The sequence below is a fragment of the Trachurus trachurus genome (genome assembly GCF_905171665.1).
Source record: "Trachurus trachurus genome assembly, chromosome: 16".
Taxonomy (NCBI): domain Eukaryota; kingdom Metazoa; phylum Chordata; class Actinopteri; order Carangiformes; family Carangidae; genus Trachurus; species Trachurus trachurus.
In genome coordinates, this window is record NC_139902.1 from 22,966,952 (window position 1) to 22,988,771 (window position 21,820).

The window sequence follows — 21,820 nt, forward strand, 5'->3', positions numbered from 1 at the left end:
TCTCTTCTTCTCCTGCAGGAAGTTTGAATGTGACTTGTGTGAACGCTCCTTCAGTGAAAAATGGGCCCTGAACAACCACATGAAACTACACAGTGGGGAGAAACCATATAAGTGTGTCTGGCCATCCTGCCACTACGCCTTCCTCAACCTGTCAGCTATGAAGGACCACTACAGGACGCACACTGGTGAGCCACTGAAGTCCAACACACATTCACAACGAACCTTTACTGCTCTACACCTACATCAACTACATCGACTTGCTGTAAAAAAGTGCAAAATTCATAATATTTGCTTTTTCTTTCCAGACGATCAGTGTTTCTATGAGTCGGGGACAAAGGGTTATTTATCAAAAACACTACACTTGGATCAGACAGAATGTACTTTTTCATTCCTCTATTGCTCCAAACTATTCAACAAAATGAAGTTTATGTGTTAACTGTGAAAATCTCACATTAATTATGAATCTTCACAGCTTTGTTTGGAATAAATATACACACGTTTTTGGCCGATAATAGCCACGACTTGTCCATCTGTACTGATTTACAACATCCAGAGAAAGTCGAGAACCAGTTCTTGGCGGTTTTCGCAGACTCTCTTGTTGCATGTTGGTTAAACTCTTACCTCCCGATCCCAATAGGACCATCGCTATTATATGATGTTACATCAGCCAGTTACATTTGAATAGAGACAGTGAATAGTCAAAAGGAGAGGGAAAACACCAAAACAATGTTTGAATTTCATGTTTGTTTTTGTTTTCTGCCAACCTTCACACTTGTAGTGTTGCTGAGTGTGGGTATCGAGATAGTGTGTGTTCCCCAACTCATATATGTGTATTCCAAAACTCATTGTCACATGTATTTTCTCCCAAATCCATCTGGTCTCTAAGTGTGTGTTTGTCAAATCCATCTCATCCACAAGAGTGCTTTTTTTTTTTCCTCCCATCCGAACCTGTCCGGTCTCTGTGTGTTCTTTTATGATGCAAAATGGTAGAAATTCAAGTAAATGTGAATGTTATCTGGTGTGAAGTCTGTCCATTTATATAATTTGCTTCCCACCTTTTATCAAAAAAGAGAATGTGTAGATTCCCAAATAGTTAAAAAAAAAGATGATTCTTACAGTAGTTGTCAAAACTGAGTAAAACTGAGTTTATATTCTCATTTCAACCTTTAAAAAAATTTCAATTTTGAATATACATACGTAGTCTTGCAACACAGTTTCTTTCTTTCTCACTGTAACATTGGTTTAATTACATCGAAGCTGGTTACAGCATCATGAAACAAGAAAATGGATATTTTCATTATGTGTTCTTATATGCAATGCTTTTTCTGCCTGATACCTTCCTTCTCTTTTCATTTCTCCAAGTACAGTAGAGTACACTGTAGGACTGTTCTCAGTCCTGTTTTTTTTTGTTTTTTTTACTTTCTAAAAACTTTGGATAGACAGATGGTGCGGTGGGCGGTGGGAGGATACTGTCTTGAATAATAGCCCCTCGATAGGAGCCCAAGTCAGCCTCTTTGAAAGTGTCTTTATGCTGCAGCCCAGCAGTTTCCCCTCGGCCTCAGTAATGTCCCACACACAGCTCCTTGATGCCCTTTTAAGTCAATGACAGAAGCAGCAGCAGCCAGTGGCCTGACAGCCTGACTGAGCGCTTGCAGGAGAGCCCTCCATCCGTCACGGGTGCCTGCTGTGTGTGTGTGCGTCTCTGTGTATGTGTGTGCGTGTGTGAGTGTAAGACTTGGTGAATGTTATTTTAAATGTGTTTTAACAGTGATGTAACGTCAAGGCACCTCTGACATAATTAGACGTTTTATTTTCATTTGTTTCCAGCCCTCATCATTCCCCATCAGGCGGCTGGCGTCACACTGTCACCTAACTGTCACCTGGAGAGGCACAGGGTGGTGTGGTGTGTTAGTGGTGGTGGTGGTGGTAGTGGTAGTGGCATGTGTGTCTTTGTGAGTTTGGCAGGGGAAAAGACTGGCTTGAAGAGAGTGAGTGAAGTGATTAAGATGGAAAGGAAAGTGATTGAATAAAAGAGCTTGAAAGAGCAAAGGGTGACCAAGTATGAACATATGAAAATGGGAGAATTAAGATTGAACCTGAAACAACCTCATTTTCATGAGCGACAAGACCTGACTTGATTAGTAAGACCCAAAAAAGCTAACACAATTTGCTCTGCTCTGACCTCTGGCATTCCTTTGCTAGTTGTAATTGGTGCAGGGCTAGACTGTTAGCTACAGCTATACAATCATTGCAATCACATTCCAGCAGCCAACCTGACACACTGAAATATTATCTCCATGTGTGTGATCTGTTTAAAGGTTGTAAATCGGCTCCTTCATGGCTTTAAGATGCAATACTAACAAATAAGTAGGAGATTTAAAACTTTAACCAATGTATCCTGGGAACAGAGCAGTCAGTAATGGAAGAGATGAGAGTCGGTGGTGGTGGTGGAGTGGGGTGGGGGGGGGGGGGGTTGCGTGAAGGGTTACAGGACGATGACTAACTGGGGAATTTGTACTGGAGCTGTGTGTAATGATACACATATCTAGCTCATTAGCTGGAACTGTAAAAATTCAAAGTCTTTGGTGAGGAAAAACTCAAGAACTTCATCACAATGACAAGTTTTGACTGATTTACTTTTTGTCAAGTGTGTATAATTGGTTTATAATCCCTTGAAATAGCATTTCTAATCCCTTGCAACAGCAGTTGATGTCATGATCTAATGCTGAAACAACATGATAGAGATTCAGCGTAGGCTCAGCACTGAGACAACGTGTGAAGAGGTTTGAAAACCACAATCAGAGAAAAAAAATGTACTGAGTAGATAAAATAGGAAAAATGCAGTAACATGTAGATGAAGTGTGGTATTATGGAGTTTCAACATGTGGCCTAGACCTTGACTCAAACATTGTCAAGCTTTGGTTTCCTCTACATATTTAAAGGGAGTGATATGGGAGCAGAGTGAGTAAGAGTGATACTCTGTATAAAGAGTTGGGGTGACTGGTGATGTCTATTTTTTGTGTATTTGAGTATCCATCTAACTTCTGCCATGCACATCCAACTATATGTAAGATAAGCAGCCAAACAGTGCTGATTGTATGTTTCCTCATCATATTATTTATACTAATCTAGATTTACTAATACAATGCTGGGTGACAAATAGTAACTATTTCTATGCTGACAGTGCTAGTTTCTTTATTCATATATCATATATACATGAATTATCAACCATAGTGAAGACTAGTGTTTTGTTTGCCACATTAGCCTCCGTCTTGTAGCTTGTTAGGTTGTGTATACCCAGTAGGTACACATTTCTGCAGTGGTGGAAGTGCTGAGATGAATTACAATTTAAAGAACCATACTACACAGTACATTCTGCATAGTCCATTATAGTACTTATAGTACAAAACTCAATTGTACAGTTCTTTAGCGAATGGACTTCACAACTTTTCCACCATTTTTTAAAGCATTTCAAGAAGTATTAAAAGGTCAGTTTGTGGTAAAATGTGCAAGGGATCGTTATTGTCCTTTCAAATGAATAGTTTAAAGGGGAACTATGCAAGTCCGGTTTCTGTTGTTTTGCTAACCCTCCTCCTGGCCATGTGCATTTGGTTACAACAATGCCGGCGAGAAATCAATCAATTGAGCGGTATATATAACGTTATATATCATATACAATGTTAAGACGTGTATATTTGTGTAGTTGAATCCGTCATAAACAACAGATTTCGTTTTACGAGGCGCGTTTGTGTCGCGGTGCGCAGAGACGAGAGCTGGGACACCAGGGCGGTGACCCTGGTCTTGAAGGTTGGTTTTCAGCCCAGAGAGGCAAGAAGTGACTCGCACGTGAAGGCAGAGAGCCTCCATTCTCCCTCGGAACAAGTTAAGCCATTTATTAAATCATCACAATTACTCCAAAGCTGTTTAATTTAGGTACAAATGTAGCATAATTCATCTTTAAATAGCTAACAAATTAAGCTAGAATTTGTCTATCTTTGTCTTTTTTTTGTTACTTTTTCAAGAGATTTTTGTCATTTATTGCTTATGCCAATGTGCATAACAAGTATGGGAGGCCAGGACATCATAAATTGTCAGTTCATCAATGAAGACTTGATGAAGACAAAGTTAACAATAAACACATTCTCTTTGAATTCCTACTACATGGGGCCAGGGAGCTCTAAGAAGAAAGTATCTGATTTCATCATCTTGTGGACTGAGTCCCTCATTGTGACAGGCACAGTCCCCCTCCCCAAAAAAAGAAAAAAAAGTTAACACCTCCACTCTCCTTCTCCTGCCTCTAACCGGATTCATTGTTCCTCTCTGATTTGTGTGTTTTTTATGTTAATCACTTTCTCCTCACACACCAGTCGTGTCAGAGGGAGGGGGAGGAGGGGCGGGCGGGCGGGGGGGGATTCAGTGGTCGTCAGCCGCCAGGGTCATTTGTAACGGCTGATGAATGAGCGACTCAAATAAATAAATAAGTGCACTGCATCTGACCCACCCAGCTTTCCCAGGCTCTTGGGCGTTGTGGGGAGAGGGGAGGGGGGGTTGAACACAGCGACAGGGCCACAATTGATTTCCTCATTGCTTCAGTTTGTCGCTTAATCTGGCGATATGCTGATAAATCTTCGCACTTTGTCAATTAATTTCCCTGAAAAATGAGACCCAAAATGGCGAGCACATCAATACAGCAGCGGATTCTGTGTCAAAAATTAAGCGGTAAAATTAATTGCCCTCCCATCCGCTCCTGCTAAAACATAACTAATGAGGGAGGCAATTATAGCTGCATGCAGACTCCTCCGGGGTTATTTAAAACACACACACACATATACATATATATATATAAATATATATATTCACACACATGCAAAGAAAAGGTTGTATATTTTGACTTCAAAGTTCTTTTATTGTCTCGCAATAAGGCATATTTAATTCCAGTAACGGGTGGAGGTGTATCATGGGAGCAAAGAAAAAGGAGCAATGAGCTAATATTCAAATGGCCAAAAAGTTTAACCGCTCTCAGTGCCACAGTGACACATTAGCAGCAAATGGGGTTTTGAGGGATATTTTTGTGTCTAGTGGTAGTCTTTATAGCTTCACTGGGTTGTGTATGCTTTTAAGATGATGTTTTTGACCTGTTTGTCTGGCCTCCCTATCTGCAGTCAAACAGCTGAGAGTTGATGTTTGAGCTGAGAGTTTGGCGGCAAGATTGAGTTCAGGCAGGAGTATAAAGATGATTATGTGGTGTTAAGGTTACTGCTATGTTAGAAAAAAGTTTAAGGTAAAGGTTAAGTTTTATTTATGTACATATAAAAGGTAGAGGTTAAGGTGAATCAGAGATGAATGTCGTCATCTTAAGATTGTGTAGAGGATGGGGGGGGAGTGGGGAGGTCTGTGCTGCTTTAGCCAGCCAGATCCTCTGGTGTTGACAGCAGCATGTCACTCTTGTAACTGCCCCGCACCTCGCCGTCCCCACCCCGGTCCTCAGAGGGCTCACCGCCACAGAACAGCAGATGAAAAGCACATATGTAATTTATCGCTTGCGTTTCCTCCTCAAGAATAATTGTGGCGACCGCGGCTGGGCGTAGGGATCGATAGCTATGGATTTTTCTGTGGTGGGGTCTTGTAGCGTTGGGCGTAATGAGAGAGGGAAGGGAGGTAGGGGAGAGGAGGATGGACCAACGCTGTTTTTTTTATGAAAAAAGGTCTGACCAGATGCTTAGTAACTCATCTAGAATTTACAGATACAGGATCAAAGACTTTTTCTTTGTTTTTTTGCGTCAGAGCTCGTTTCTTTCTATGTGCAATTGGCAGATACATGAACACAAGATTATCTGTCCTGGATATTTTGGATGATTTATTTTTGTATAATGACAGCTGTACGTTTTTCAAGTAGAGGCTGTTAAGCAAAAAAAGTTGGATCAACTTTGATTGATGAAACACTTCAGATTTGAAACCACGTTTTTAAAATAGCCATTGTTTTTGTTTCTTTGCTGTTTCCCAGAATTCACTGTGTTTTTACATAATCTACACAATGGCAGTACTGTCAGACCAGAAATATAAACTATTTTTCCTTCTGTAGACTTCAGACCGTCAGATTATGGTGCGCTTTCTCTTTTCCAGGAACATCAGATATCATGTCTTTACCACAGCATGTGCAGAATTGTGATTTCATAAAGTAGTAGAACGGACATTAATTAATATGAAAACGTTGTTCCGTTAAAGGCCATCCACATGGGGACTGGAAAAAGGGACCTGTATGAATTGGCTCATGACTGCACCTTTTTAAGGCTGTTGTTCTCTCTTTTAAGTGGCACTGCATTAAAACTCTTCTCACAGTTGAGTGGCTTTAAATGGGTGTAACAGAGGGAACTTGAGGCTGCTTTGTCTCTGCGGACTCGGTGAAAGCTGCTATCTGTGCAAAAGAGCAGCAGAGCACCGCTGAGGCCCAGCTGGAAGAGTCACCCAAATGTGTTATCAGTGTGTGGTGAGAGATGCAGTTTAATATCAGCATTTAGATGAATATTATAGTGATGAATATTATGGTGATGAAGATCATGCGTGCAGCTTGCGTCTGTATGTTAGACATACTGCATGTGACACCTACAGTGTTTCCATACATGTGCTGGTACATAACATGCACATTTAGCACACCACATGCAGTTTGATTTGTCTGTCTGGGTATCTGAACCTTTGTGTGTGTGTGTGTGTGTATAGATTTGCATGCACATCTGTGTCCATATGATAAATGTGTTTGTGTGTGCATGCACATGCATTTCCCTGAGTGAGTCTTATCACAAATGCCGTTGTGCATGTGTGTGTGCAGGAGTGTGTGACTGCCTGTGTGCAATGGCAGAGAGAGAGAAAGAGAGAGAGAGAGAGACCATCATGCTGTTAATGACGGAGCCAGATGCAGGGAAGAGAGGAGGAGTGTAAAAAAGCTCTCCACACTCCCCATCTGGAAGGCATCGCCCCTAAATGAAGTTGTACAAAACCATCCCATTGATAATAAAGCTAATTTTTATGGCTCTGACAAGTATGTAATTATGTTCAGCGGTGCTTTTCAGATTTTATCACAGTCAATAAACCACACTGGCAATTTCCCGTCCCCCATTTGACATATTTACACGGATCCATCTGATTGGAGGAATTAGTTAGCTGTGAGAGCTCTGATGGATATACACTAGTGATCTGTGACTTCTGCTTGGCTCATCTGTTAGCCAACTAGACCCGCTGCTCATCTGTTCAGTCTGTCTTTTCTTTTCTCGCTTTCTGCCTTTCTCCCTCTTCACACATTTCTCCTCATCCATTAGCTCAATATTTTTCTTCCTCTTTGTCCTTATTTGAGCTCTAAGATTTTTGCTCAAAGGCCCCTCGGCAGTTGTTTCGAGTTAAGAAAAAAAATCTCTCATTCCTTCTTCCGCCAGACTTTTCCTCTGAAAGCATTTATACATCTTCCTCAATAACCCTTCACTTATTACCACACCACATGATATTTGAGGTTGCAATTTCACTGCTCAGTTGTATTTGTTTTTGATTAATGTCGATGCAGCTTTAAAATTAAAAAAAAGTATTAGAAACAGATTAATTACGCTGAGCTATGTTTAGCTGAGGCAAACAGAAGAAAAACAACGGAAACAAGGCAAATGTCAGGAACTGTGTAGCTTTGTGAATGAAACTAGCTTTTACTAGCATTTTATTTTATTATAAAAGACATCACTTGCATTTGCAATGTGTCAAACTAAGCATATTCCAAGTGCACATCCACATGTCGGTTAATAAAGAACACATTAAATACATATTAAAATATAAACATGTTGTATTTCAGTTTAATTGGGTTTATTAAGCTGGATTGGATTTAATACCCCTCGATATTAAAGTTTTATGTCTTTTTAAGGTTTGAACAGTTAGAAATACCCTTATTTTTCATGGTTGTCTTGATTTCATAGAGTTAAACTAACTAAAGCTTTTTAAATTTGACTTTTTAAATACTGTAAATATCCTTCAGCATGTGACATGTGCATGTCGTTCTAATGAAAGATAGTTTTGGGTTTTACAACTTGTAAAAACATTTGCTATCTGCACACCAGTGTGAGTGCCTCTGTCTGCAGAGAGGTTGGTTACACTCCCTTGCCAGCAAATCTGTTACATTTCCTGTTTTGTTTTCATGTAGAGAACATTCAGTTTGTGATGTCTCACTCTTAGCCAGTGATGATGACTTCTCACCGGTTAAAATGACAAACATTGCCATATGAGCCGCAGCTAATTAATGTTAAACTGATTCAAAGAAACAGCAATGTGAAAGTTGTCTGTCAGCTTTGTGTATCTTCACTTGTCAAAGATCATTTGTGTGGGAAAACCCTGAGTGTGTAGTGCCAACAAATTCAAACAAGTGATATGTCTACTCTCCAGCGGATTCTTCTTTTTATTCATATCATATAAATACTTTAAGCCACACTTAATATATTTCAGCCCAGACCTTGAGTATTTGGATCAGGGAGGTTGTGAAGAAACAGTATATGAGACATATTTAATCAACATTTATATAAATGTAGTTATCAGATCAAATGTATTTCGAGCAGATTCATAAAATTACAGAACTCAGATCAGGATCAGCAACAGAAAAAGTCGTGACTGAGACACTTGTGGTAACAGTGATACTATGTACTTTATTTCCTTTTACAGGGTGGTTTGGTTTTATCTAGAGTTTGCTGAAAATCTTTATGATTTTTTTCTTGCTTTTGTTTCTTCATAAAATAAATAAGATCCAGGGTTGTAATGAACTAGAATTAGACTGCTAGGAGATTGGTTTTGTCTTTCAAAAGAAGTCTGGATTAGAGAGAGTACTGTATATTTTTGTGATGTGTGTAAATGGTTGCCTCTGACTGATGTATTTTATGTTTTGCTCCTTCCTAGACGACAGTAACATTTTCTCCTCCTTGTCGCACCTCTCTAAATCTGTCTCTGCAGGAGAGAAATCTTACCTGTGTGACCTGTGTGGTTTTGCGGGAGGCACAAGACATGCCCTCACCAAACACAGACGCCAACATACAGGTAAGCAACACACACATCCATAAGGTAATCTCTAAAAGCTTTACCAAAGCAACTGGAGATGCTTGAGGTTCCTGAAGATGTCTCACCTCTTATCTGAAAGACTTACTCAGTTCTTCTGGCTAGTTAGGTCAAAACCACCAAAGATATAGAACAGACTGAGAAGACAACAATAAATGGAACAATGGAGTTATTTTTACATTGATTGAGTATCTGAAAAACTCAAGAAGATCTTTAATAAACACAGAGTCCCTCTGCAACTCAGACAACAAATGCATGGCACAACACAGAAGGGGGAACTCCTCTGGCCTGGATCCTGTCGTTCATCTACATCCAAAGGACAAAGCACAGCAATGTCAACATTTTGGTTGGGGTGCACAGATGGTTTGACAGAGTCTACAACAACACCATTCATCAGCCCGTTCGGCTACACCCAAAATAATATGTTTCGGTATACAAAAGAGTGGAAAATAAGGCTCAGGTGACACCAACAACTCACATGATGGCTGGTGGGTCAAACATAGTGGCCTTAAGGCTCTGAGAGATACCATGACCCCGATGACTGAGAATCCACAGACATGTCATAAATAATACCACAAACTCACTGATGACTGACACTTGAAGATCTGCACTGCCACAATATTTTTTTTCTACTTTTAGCAAATGTTTGCCGTCTTTCACTCAACAGACAGACACACACACACACGCAGGCACATCAGTGTGACATGCTGCTGTCAGTGATAGGCATGTATGGCTGACTGAATCTGAGATTTTTAATTTCAGTTATCATTTCACCATGTCATTCTGTTGCTTAGGGAAATTGCATTTTTCAGATAGGCTGTCAATAACGAGTGCTTTTTTAGAAATTGGGATAGTGAAACAAATACTGTTCTTAACCGTTGTCTGGCAGGCGCCCAAGGATCAAGAATCCTGTTATAAATATTCATCTAGGTTTTCATAATTCATTTTGTTTGCTCCTCAGTTCCCCTGCCATTTCCCCCCTGAAACCTCCAATTTCTGTCCTCCTCTCCTGTGTTGACATGTGTCAATTCCACTGATTTAGTTGTATATTCAAATCCGCTGCCATGCAGCTGCATATGAAGGGATCAGCCTGACTGACAGGTTGTTGTCAGAGTTTAGTTGATACTGATTTTTTAAAGGCCACCGCTAATGACATTTTTTCCCCCTAAGAAATATTTTTGCTCTTGTTTAGTATATGAAGATATTTCCTCTGTTATGCACAGAACTCAGTGGCTAAGTGGTTGTAGCTGTAAGGGAATATCCATTCCTCACTCACACTATTTGTAATTAGAACAATTAAAAATACAAAGCTTCCAGAAAGAGCAAATATCTCTACAGTTTTTCCAACCTGCCCCTACAGCAGTTAACCTCTAAGTTTATATGATATCCATTTGTGTCAAGTTTTCAGTAACTCATACCTTGTTAACTCATAGATAAATTATTCCACCGAGTTTTGTTGTTTTGGTCTCAGTTCAACACCAACACATTAACGGCTTTAAGTCCTTCACTTTAAACTACACATGCAGTTTATAATCATTTCTTATGCTTCAACTACATGTTTGCAATTTTTATTATTATTATCAACAACTTCGTATTCTGACCAACTGAAGATGGCCTGAGTTTGGATGTATGGAGTTGGCTCGATGATGTCACATAGTAGCTAAATAATGGTAGTAGAAGCCCTCGGCCTGGATTTGTCTGTTTACGTGTTTGTATGTGTTTGATCTTGCGAACACATCAGTCTCATCACCGTTCTCCGTCTCCTGTCTTTTCCATCCCTCCACCCGACAGGAGAAAGGCCCTTCAAATGCAAGCTCTGCAACTTCGCCTCCACCACGCAGTCCCACCTATCGCGGCACAAACGTGTTCACACGGGGGAGAAACCGTACCGCTGCCCCTGGTGCGACTACAGGTACCGGCTCATTGATCCGCCCACGGTTGGTGGCGCTGATGGCCGCCACTGTGGCACTGATGATCAGGGGGTTGATAGGTGGGGGTAGGAGGGGCGGTGGGGGGTATATAAAAGTATGTGTGTGTGGGTGTCTGATGGTGGGATAGCAGGTGGCATTGTAGGGTTGTCTAGAGGGGTGGGGGGGTGGCATTAATGGTAGAGGCTTTGTGTGTGTGTGTGTGTGTGTGTGTGTGTGTGTGTGTGTGTGTGTGTGTGTGTGTGTGTGTGCGTGTTTGTGTGTGTGTGTTTGAGAGAGAGAGAGAGGGGTGGGTGGGAGAGGTGGAGGGGCAGACAGGTCTAATCTCCACAGCACGGCTCCATCTCATCACTCTGCCATCATCAACAGGCCCAGCCAGATCCCCCCCAACACACACACACACACACACACACACAGACGCACAGACATAGACACTCACACACACAGACACACATACACATACACAATATCACTGTCACTGGCAGGTCCCTGTCATTAAAACACCATCATACCACATCAGTAATTACACAGGAAATTGTCGGTGAAATTGAAAAAGTTTTGGCTGGCGTTGCACATCTCCATCTCTCTCTCTTTCTTTCCTCCCCTTGTCTCCCTCTCTACTCTCTCTCTCTCTCTCTCCCCCTCTCTCTCTCTCTCTGTCTTTCCCTCTTTCGCTCATCCTGTTCTTCCTCGTCAGGTTGTGGCAGAGGAGTGTGAAAGAGAATGATCTCAAACCCATCATTCCTTTTAGATGTACTCTTCATTCGTTCTTTCCCCTCTGTGACAAAGTCATTTCGGCAGCTTGCTACACCTGCTCCGCTGCAGTGAAGCGCTCTGCTCATTTCATCTGTCTTTTGTGTGCAGTCCACTTTAAAAAAGATGAAATGCTGAGAAGTAATAATTGTAGTCAAGACATTATTTTGCAATCACAGGATTATCTCCCCTTTTACCTAAAGTTGTAAAGTATCTCACGTCTCCATTAATGATATATATACTATATATGTTTTACTTAAAGGTTTTTGTGCTCAAATAATTACATGTCATTTGACTGTGTGAAAAGGCTGTACCTTTTGTTTCAGTACGTCCTCTGTGAATTCAACTGAAATCTCTCAACAAGTGCTGAATGGATGACTGTGAGATTATATACAGACATTATTGGTTCCCAGAGGATGAATTCTAATGACTTTGATGATCATCCAAATTTTCCTTCAGTGCCAGCCTGAGGTTGACATTTGTAGTTTCTTGGTAACTTTTGATGGCTTGCCATGAATTTGTTAGACATCTGCAGCTCCCTCAAAACTGAACTTTGATGATCCCCTGATGTTCATAGAGCTTCATAGAGCTAATCAAAAACGCAAATTTAAAACAGATTTTTTGGTGCAACCGCATACTTCCAAAAACAAATTACATCCCCATCAGTCTTTGCTTATTTAAAAAAAAAAAGTTACGATGTTAGAATTTAAAACTAAGATGGTAAACATGGTAAACAGCATGTTAGCACCGCCACTGGGACGACAGCAAGCTGAAAATATAATTTCCCTCAAAGTACATCTGTGCCTACACTATGTACATCCCCAGAACAGTCCCAGCCCTGCCAGACTGCTGGTTGCTGGTTTTCCCAGAATTCCACTCTTGCTACGAGTGAAGCCCATGACAGAAAGGAAAGACTGTATTGTAGGATGAGTATAATACCATCTTGCTTAGATTTGTCTAAACGTATCATTAATCATAGTTTTATAGGGTCAAAGGTTTTAACTATTGATAATGTATGGGAAAATGGTTAATTATAAGAATTTCCAGATTTCTTTTTTCCTTGAGGGCAAATCTTGATCCTATACCTCCCCACTATACGCTGGACTAACTCCAGTATCAGGAAGATACTGTACATGTAATGAGCCAAATGTTCTTGGCCCCATTGTTCCTGTGGTGATACTTAATGATCATTACAGAAAGTGGCAAATGAAACAGTAAATTAGAAGCCCAATTAACATTTCAGTGGCCCCGGGGGTTCATAGAGGTCTAAAGGGGAGGGTAGAGGAGCAAGGTGGGTGGAGGAGGAGGAGGGCGTCTGAGGAAAACACCCTGCTGGCTTACTAATGTGAGGAATTGAATGTGGGGGCCTCAGACAGCCGTGAGGGGCCACGCGTTCGCCCCAGGTTTTTACACTATGAATGCATGTTTAAAGCCCAAGACGACCGAGCAAGACAATATGAGCTGTGCACGTTTGACCTTTTCAATGTCGGCTTGTAAAATAAATAGATGCAGCTGTAAAGAAATATTTAGGTCTGAGACGACTGAACTGGTTTATATGACTGACAGGTCTTAGTTATAGAGCATGTTTATGTCTGTTTAAAGTGGATACATCTGATATATGCTATTAAAATATCCATATTAAATGTTATGGATGACATCTAGGGTACCCACTTGATACGACGTTATCTCCATCAAGACTGCTCCTCAAATGCATGTAAATGAGCAGGGAGTGAATGATCTATCAAATGCCACTCATCTCCTATTCAGACAGCGATAGATAATAGAGGAGGATAATTATAGTTGGGGATGGTGGTAAAAATGTTTTAATGATATTGCACGCAGAGTCCTGGGCTGTCAATTAATGGTGTCTGTTTTACTATTCTTTGCTATTTATGCAAGCCGCAAAACTTCTTACTCCACTGTTTAAGGAATCATTTGTATTGTTCACAATGAGCAGGCTTTTCTTTCTCATTAAAGTCACAGTGGCATCTTAAACAGTCTAATTGATATGTAACCTCTGACTCCTGCCATGATACCATCCCCCTGGGGTTATTATTGTTTATTGAATGCTGCAGCATTCATGTTTCAATCTACCTGTTAAAATACTGTTCCAGTTTGAAGCAATGGCGGCTTTGAGGATGACATTCTTACTGTCAGTGCCAGGAAGGTTTGCGACCTTGTAAAGTGAAGGGAGAAATGAGGGAGGAGGGGGAGGCATTAATGATGATAACTGGGCCTCCTTGGCAGAATAAGATCCAAATAGCACCAGTGATCCAAATACACCCAACACTCACAACTCTTACCACACACACACACACACAAAGAAACACATTTAAATCTCCCCTAACGAAGCGCCTCTCAATTACACCTCTCCCATTACCATACACTCGTTGGGAGGAGGAATATGGAAATGGCTAAAATAAAGGGGGGAGAGACAGAAAGAGGCAGGGAAAGGGTGATGTATCCATTGAGCATCAGTATGGCTGATTCCCATGGTGAGTGCATGGATGGGGGAGGAAGTTGAAACATTGCTGGACTAATTAATACAGTGTATAGTAGGAGGACTGGTGTGGGCTTTCACTAACTGTGACACCTGCTGACTCCTAAACGCACGTTGTGTTGTTTTAATATGACAATTATGCCATTACCATATCTGAGAGATAGCATGGCCCCCCTAGGAATCCACCCGCGCTCTCTTTAGAACCTTTTAGCTCCGCTTCAAATTTTTTATCTTTTCATGCTCCTGCTTTCGAATAAGAATTCACTTTCACTTTTAGCATTAAATGCATTTTTTTAACAGCATGATTTGCGTTAATTCATGAGCGTGTGACAATTTGAATTTTTCCGTCTGTCAACAGATGTGGCAGAGGAACAGTCAACAGATGTAGCCATGATTTGCCTGTGAACCGATGATTGTTTTTGCCAGTGACTGTCGATGACAAAGTGATCTCAGCGATGTGTTTCAATTTGCTGGATAAGTAGTTGACAGTATGTGTAAATATTAAAGGTTTTAACATAATGTGCATCCCCAATCAGTCAGACGCTTAGTCATGTTCAGGACTTCACTGTGATTTTGAAATCTTTACCTCACATTTGTTTTTCTTTAGAGGTTTGCAGCTGGTCCTCTTTTTTATTCACCTGCTCACCCTCTGTGACTATCACTGCTAACACCGAACACCAACCTCTTCTTCTGCTCGTTTTCAAGCAAAACCAGAAATCCAAAAACATGACATCCTCTGAAGTGGGAACAACTTAAATAATCAGGCTGAATTATATCAGTCAGTGACCCTGTTGTATTATTTTATTTGTAAGTTGCAGTGGGGACGCAGGTTTTATGAAAGGTTATTTATTCTTTTGTCGCGCTAACAGCCTGCTGTAGTCCTCAGTGTCGTGAAGAGCCCCCATTGTTCACCCCTGGCTGGTGCTTATGTATTTCATACAGCATGAACAGAAAACCAGTGAGGGCCCACTCTGTTTAGGCCCCAGTGGAGCCAGGCTGTACTGTGGCCCCATGATGGAGAGAGGTGTCTCTGCAAAAGTGAAAACAAATTCTCTCCTTGGCTGGTGTGAGCTATGGCACTGTGAGGCTTTATTGTCCCGGCCAAGGTGATAAGGCAGAGTAATTGCGTATTATACTGTCCGAGAATGTCAGGTCCAAACTGAGCGCGAGTGCCCCATCCATCAACACATGATGGTGTGTTTATGTGTGTGTGTGTGTGTGTGTGAAACTGTGTTCTACACTGCACATGCATGCTTGCATGATGCAATATGTGTGAGGTTACGTGCATACATGCGTGCGTACATGTGTTAAGTGTTTATGGATTTTCGTCCGTATATCCGCAGCTATGTTTTCATATCAGATTGATAAAAAATGTTTTGGGGCTCAAACTGAGGTGTGTTCGTGTCCACGTATGTATGTGCATGATTGTTTGTTTGTTTGTTTCTTGGCCCATTCAGGGCTTCGCTAACACATGTGTGTGAGTGTGTGTTTGTGTGTGTCCGTGGGCAGGTTTAGATAGAGCCTGGGAGCAGGTCAGACAGCATCATTAATCAGCAGAGGGTTGTGTGTGACTCTCTGAGCTGACATCATTACATCGTACACCCTGCAGTAGCTCAATGCTCGGCCTGTCCTATCTGAGCAGCCCTACGCCCCACAAATTTACACACACACACACACACACACACACAAAATACACCGCTATCCGTATACCTTTCATACAATTGCAAAAGATACAGACTGCATAACGGATGTTTCCAGATATATCTTTAATGCATTCACTAAGCCTCTAGATCCACTTGCAGTCTCTCGGCAGTCGTCACCCACTGCTCCCAGCGCCATTACACACCAAGCTGAACAACTGTGAGGAAAGAAAATATCTAAGAGATATGTAAGAGCATGACAGAATATCAAAGTATTTGCAAGATGTAAATATTGTTTGTGTGAAAGCGGTTTTTAGTCATCTGCTAGTTGTGGGCCTGTTTCACAGAGGCGTATTTAGGCAATGAATGCTTTGAGAGTCTGTCCAAACACGGCTGCTCCCTCAGCTCCAAAGCCCAACTTGAGTTTTCGTGTGTGTGTGTGGGTGTGTGTGTATGTGTGTGTGTGTGTCAACATCGCAACAAAATAGACTGTTAGTACAGCAAAACTTTTCTCGGGAACATTGCCAAGCGTTTATCTTGTGTTTTCTTCCTCATGACTCTCATCTCTTCATCTTTGCCTTTTTTTTTATTTATTCTAAAAACGAATGAGGCCTTTTATCTTTGTTTGTCTCCCTCAGATCTAACTGTGCTGAGAATATCCGGAAGCACATTCTCCATACGGGAAAACACGAGGGCGTGAAAATGTACAACTGTCCCAAATGTACCTACGCCACCAACTCTCCCATGGAGTTCAGAAACCACCTGAAGGAGAGTCACCCTGATATCGAGAACCCAGACCTCGCCTACCTGCACGCAGGTAATGTGCTCTTAAGAGGGCTTTGTAAGAAAATAGAAAACAAAGTGTTTTGACAAATAAGCCCTATCTCCAGATTACACAGGAGTGTGCTGAGTGCTTGGATTTATCTTTGCATGTGCCTTATCTCTGTGTCAGTCACTGTCTCAGCATTTATATAATTCAACACAATTCCTGTTCCAAATGAAAACCTTTTGTCAGAAATAAGGCTTGTACACACTGTTCCTATTATTACACAAAAGAGCCTTAAAGTCAACCTGAACACTAGAATGTTAAAAGATTGTTGGAGGTTGATTGACAGTCGTACACACTCAGCTTCCTCATACTATTACACTGTCCAATTGGAGTCGCTGAGGGTTAAAGGGGCACTCCAACCATCTTATTGTGAGGAGTACCTGCTAAGTTGAGAAATAGTTGTTTTGTTTTTTTTCAATTCTGCTTTTCCATCTTTATGGAGGACCATGACATACAACATTACTTTTTTATTTTATCTATTTAGATTAGGGACAACACATATACAGTAAATGGACATTAAATATGCCAGATTATAGCCATGGCTAGTTTCCATATGTAGTCCCCAGGCAGGTTGTTGTAATACGTAATAAAAAAGATACATGAGAAATACATAGAAGAACGATAGAAGACCAATAGAAGGATTTACACTAAGAGGAACAGAAAAAGAAAAACATGCACACGCAAATACAACAAAACAAAACAAAGAAAACAAAATTACCTCCGGTGTGGTACATATCAAAATCAACAGTGACCATAACAAGAAAATAAAAGAGAAAAAAAGAAGAAAAGAAAAGAAAAACAGATTAAAGCCTCACATAGTTGCAGAAGCCCTTAAACTGTTGCCCACGACCCACTTGAGTGACCCCTTGCACCCCAGTGGTAGCCGGTGACACATCATGTTCTCCATGCACTATTTCTGCAGCTCCAACAGCCCAACTGTCCATACCATCACCGGTTTACCAACTTGCCCCTCTAATCTTCATGTTATTGTGTGCACAAACACTTACAGTCTATAATCTTGGATGAACTGCTGAATGAAGCCAAGTAGCTTCCTCTGCAGCCCTGCTCCCGCTCCATTATTCCACAGAGGTCAAAACATCCAGATTTCTCGAGTGTGTTTTTGTCGCTGGATCAAGTCCTGCCATTCAGTGCTGATGGAGGGCACCAAGCCACAAAGAGGCACCACTCAAAGATTGCTGGTCTAGCCATCCCTGCCAATCACTCAGGACACAGAGACAGATGAAATCTTGTTCCTCCTCTATTGCTTCCTTTGTATCCCAGTGTTCTTCCTTTGTCCTTGAAGGCCACCAAATCCAATCGGTGGAGTGCTTGTCCTTCAGAGGAGCAGAGAGGACAGCCTTTATCCTGTTATCCCTCTGACCTTACATAAAAGCAGTAGACTTGGAGAGGAGCACCATAGGAGAGAGGCCAGGCAGGGACATTACTGGAAAATGGCTACATCCTGGTGGAACTGTGGTTTATTTCCCATTGAAACTGAATGAATCAAAGTTGTGCCTTTGTGCTGACTCTGGAAATTTAACATTTGTTGATTGTCTGAAACAGGCTTATTCTTCATTTAATTTCTTTTCTTCAAATTCAAGGACCTACTTTTATCCTTGATCTCCTTTGCCTCCACCTCTTAACCTCCCTGCACAACCTTTTTACCTTCAACTTCTCTAAACACCCCCCTTTTTCATATTCTCCGTACTCTCTCACCTTTAACCAAAGCACAACTTCACGCCTCCTCTTACCCTTTCACCCTAGAATTTCCCTCACCTTTGTTTGTCCTTATGTATGGTTGACCTTTGGTGAAGAAGACGGTTGCACAGATTCATTTTGTTTCTCTGTTTGATCTATTAGGCCACACTAAAACATAACAGAGGCAAGAGGGAGATTTCCGTGGCGTGACCAATGTTGTGGCCTTCCACCCAGCAGCATACGTTGTGGGTTCAGTTTTGAATTGTGCAGTAGAAGGTCAGGTCTTGACTGTAACACACGTTGTCTCTCAGTCATCAGGAGAAAACATAACCTTCAGCTGAGTTAAGCAGCATATTTTCAAGATGTCATCTTGACACAGATATGAACCCAAAAAATGACAGGGGAAAAAACGATCCAAAAATACAACTTATGGTGTTTCTCTCCCCGGAGGACAAATGTTTCACAGCATCAGTTTCCAGAGAAAATACAACGATCCCACCTAACTTTCTCTGACACGTTACATTTGGCTTGAATTGTTGCCGTGTGATAGCAACACAAATATAAATGAACCATTACAAGAAATGCAGATAATCAAGCAACTCTTCGCCTCTTTAAAGCCAAAGCAGTCAAAGTATAGGTGGTTTGAAAAGCCATTGAAAGTACACTTGTGATTTCTTCCTCTTTCAAAAGAGGGAAAAGGGAGGTGGTGGTGGTGGTGGTGGTGGTGGTGGTAGCAGAAAGAGCAGTGTTTCATCTAAGTAGACAGAACGAGACCAAAAGAAAGAGACAGGGGAAAAAAAGATTAAGAAGGTAGATGTTGAATTAACCTGCTTGTGATTGCTCTCTGTCAGAGTGGCACCAGGGCCAGCAGGGAGAGGCAAATCGTCTGTGATGGCCCTTCCCGCTGTTCCCCCTTTGAAAGACACAGATCAAACGCACCCTAGTCATGGGCCCTTGCAGCTCCTCGCGTTGTATTGATTGACACCCGAACGTCTCCGCTGCTGCTCTGTCTTTCCATATCACTCTCTCTCCCTCTTTTCCCCCTCTCTCCGTCTTCCCTTCTTTATTCAGCGTCGCACTTCGAATTAAAGCCCTTCTCAAGGATGAAAGCAGAGGTCCTTTGCAAACGAAGGAAGAGAGGGAATTAGACCCAGCAAGTGATGGAGGGGAATGATGATTAGAATTTGAGGGGGGAAAAAAAGAAAGGAAAAAAGAAAGGGAGGTTAGATATGTGAGGGGAAAATGTTGCTGATAGGACACATTTTAATAAAATGGTAATGACAATTGTCTTCCTTGTGCGATCTGCACAGAGATATGCCAGAAAGAAGTGGCGGCATCTGTGTGATCTCAGCGTAGATAGCACTGCAGCAGAGCTACGTAGAGCTACAGGTTCCACACAGCGCTGCGACTTTGCTAAATTATCCCTCTACTAGAAGTTTCCCTCTAGTTAAAATGCTGCTGGTACGCTGTGACTGTTGCAGCGTGGGGAGATGGTATAGTTTCCTTCTTTCTTTGCCGTCTCCCTCCAGCGAGGTCAGCGGTAGTTGCAGGGCAGTGGCTTTGTTAAATCAGCCTCCTGTCCTGTTCAGTACCAAAACACACACACACAGGTGGGATGTTGCCATTAGCTTTGTCAGAGCATCTTCATTTCACTATTTTTAATTGTGAAATATTTCCCTAATTTTCAACCAAGGTTATAATTGCACATCCTGGGGGCATAGAGATCAAATGCTTTGTAATTAGCTAACAGCGACCAAGTACTTGGATGTGCTGCTTAGCGCCTAAAAAGATAAAACAAATAAATAAATAAACTTCTTCAAGGCATTGTTGCTGCTTTATGCAGATTCTATTTTCCTTAATAATGCATGATGGATGGCTACTAAGGAGGGCTAGAGGAGACCTGGCCTTGTAAGTGATGATCTTAATACACAGTTACAACCACAGGCAAATTCATTTGTTTGCATATATTTTTCCTTATTAAACAAATCTGTAAACAAATATGGATTTCGATGGCTTTTACTTAAGTTATGCATCTGTGTGCCTCGGCGGCTTCCCTCCCTCACTTTCACCTTCTGTTCGTCATGTAATGAAACATTACTCTCCTGAGTTTTACTTGCGTATTGTGTTAGAGCAGCGTGTTGGATTGTGGAGGACAGGTGTGTATGTCATGCAAATGCGTCCTGGTATCCCAGCGCATATGACACCGTGTCGACGTTGTGAAAAAAGCCACAGACACCGGCGTTAAAATCAACATCTGTTTCTAATAACAATGTGTTATATGTGACATGTTTTTATGTGGGAAAATATGTGAAAAAAAAGCATCACAGTTCTTTGAAAAACACCTATAGGACATCAAGTCGTCAGCGTTAGTGATGAACCTGCGTCTTTGTGTCACCGTCCTTATGTTGCTTTCACATGATGGGCAGTAATGAAAAAAGTCATTCTGTTCAGTACAATGTAAAATCAGATGAACAGTGGGGCTCATTGTGCCGATGCTGTCACAGCATAAATCTAATTATTGAGTTGCATCCTGCAGAATCAACAATGAGAGTTTTTAGTCCTTAATGGGAGGCCAAAAAAAGGATAAAGTACTTCAAACACATGAGAAAGTATCAAACTATGATGAAAAGTTACATTTACAAAAACAGAAAACATACGCACCTTTTATGCTCTTCAGGTGTGAATCTAGTGAAAGGTCTGGTTAATGTGACCCGAGACATGAGTGGATATTACCTTTTGTTGTTGACTATGTCATTTTGTATTACTGTGCCTGCTTTGTGTTGCTATTGTGCCAATTTACTCAATTGCATAAAGAAACCTCAACAAGCCTGCATGTCTAAACTTGAAGGTTAGCAAAAGCCACTGTTGGGGTGTTAATTGGAGAAATTCCATATGGAGGAACACCTTTCAGCTTCATCGGGTCCTGAATGGCTCACTTTTTAGGACTGACTTCTTCATCCCATTGTAAAATGTCTTTCTTTTGTGTCCCTTAATGTGGTTGTTCTGTGATTAATTCCTATTTCCTTAACGTCCACAAACTCCACATGTGGTCTTGCTTGAAATATTACAGTTGAGAAGCAGCTGTTTGATGCCAGGGTGCCCCATGAGACATGCAACAAGGGCCGTGTGTGTGTGTGTGTGAGAGAGAGAGTGTGTTTGGGGGGTTAGCGAAGCGGTTTAGGGGGGGAAACGCACATCGTCAGTTTGCGTCTCAGTAAACCAATACAGGGGCTGGTCTGGGCCGAGCAAGCAGCAATTCCTGCATAATGACCTGCTCCAATGAGCGTGAAAACTCCCCCAACTGGCTGCATTTATCACACATCAGCCACAACAAACGGGCTTTTGTTTCATCCTCATCTTCCATTCCTTTCTTTTCCTTTCCTCCCAGCTCCAATCTGAG

General features: G+C 41.5%; 1 protein-coding gene across 1 annotated transcript in view; it reads left to right on the forward strand.

The window, feature by feature from the left end:
• Nucleotides 1-21,820, forward strand: part of znf407 (zinc finger protein 407) — a 145,318-nt gene that overhangs the window by 86,938 nt on the left and 36,560 nt on the right. Inside the window, exons 6-9 of the mRNA XM_083988856.1 lie at nucleotides 19-185; nucleotides 8,971-9,054; nucleotides 10,864-10,984; nucleotides 16,532-16,710. Coding sequence (XP_083844982.1) covers nucleotides 19-185; nucleotides 8,971-9,054; nucleotides 10,864-10,984; nucleotides 16,532-16,710 — 551 coding nt within the window. The remainder of the gene's footprint in view (nucleotides 1-18; nucleotides 186-8,970; nucleotides 9,055-10,863; nucleotides 10,985-16,531; nucleotides 16,711-21,820) is intronic.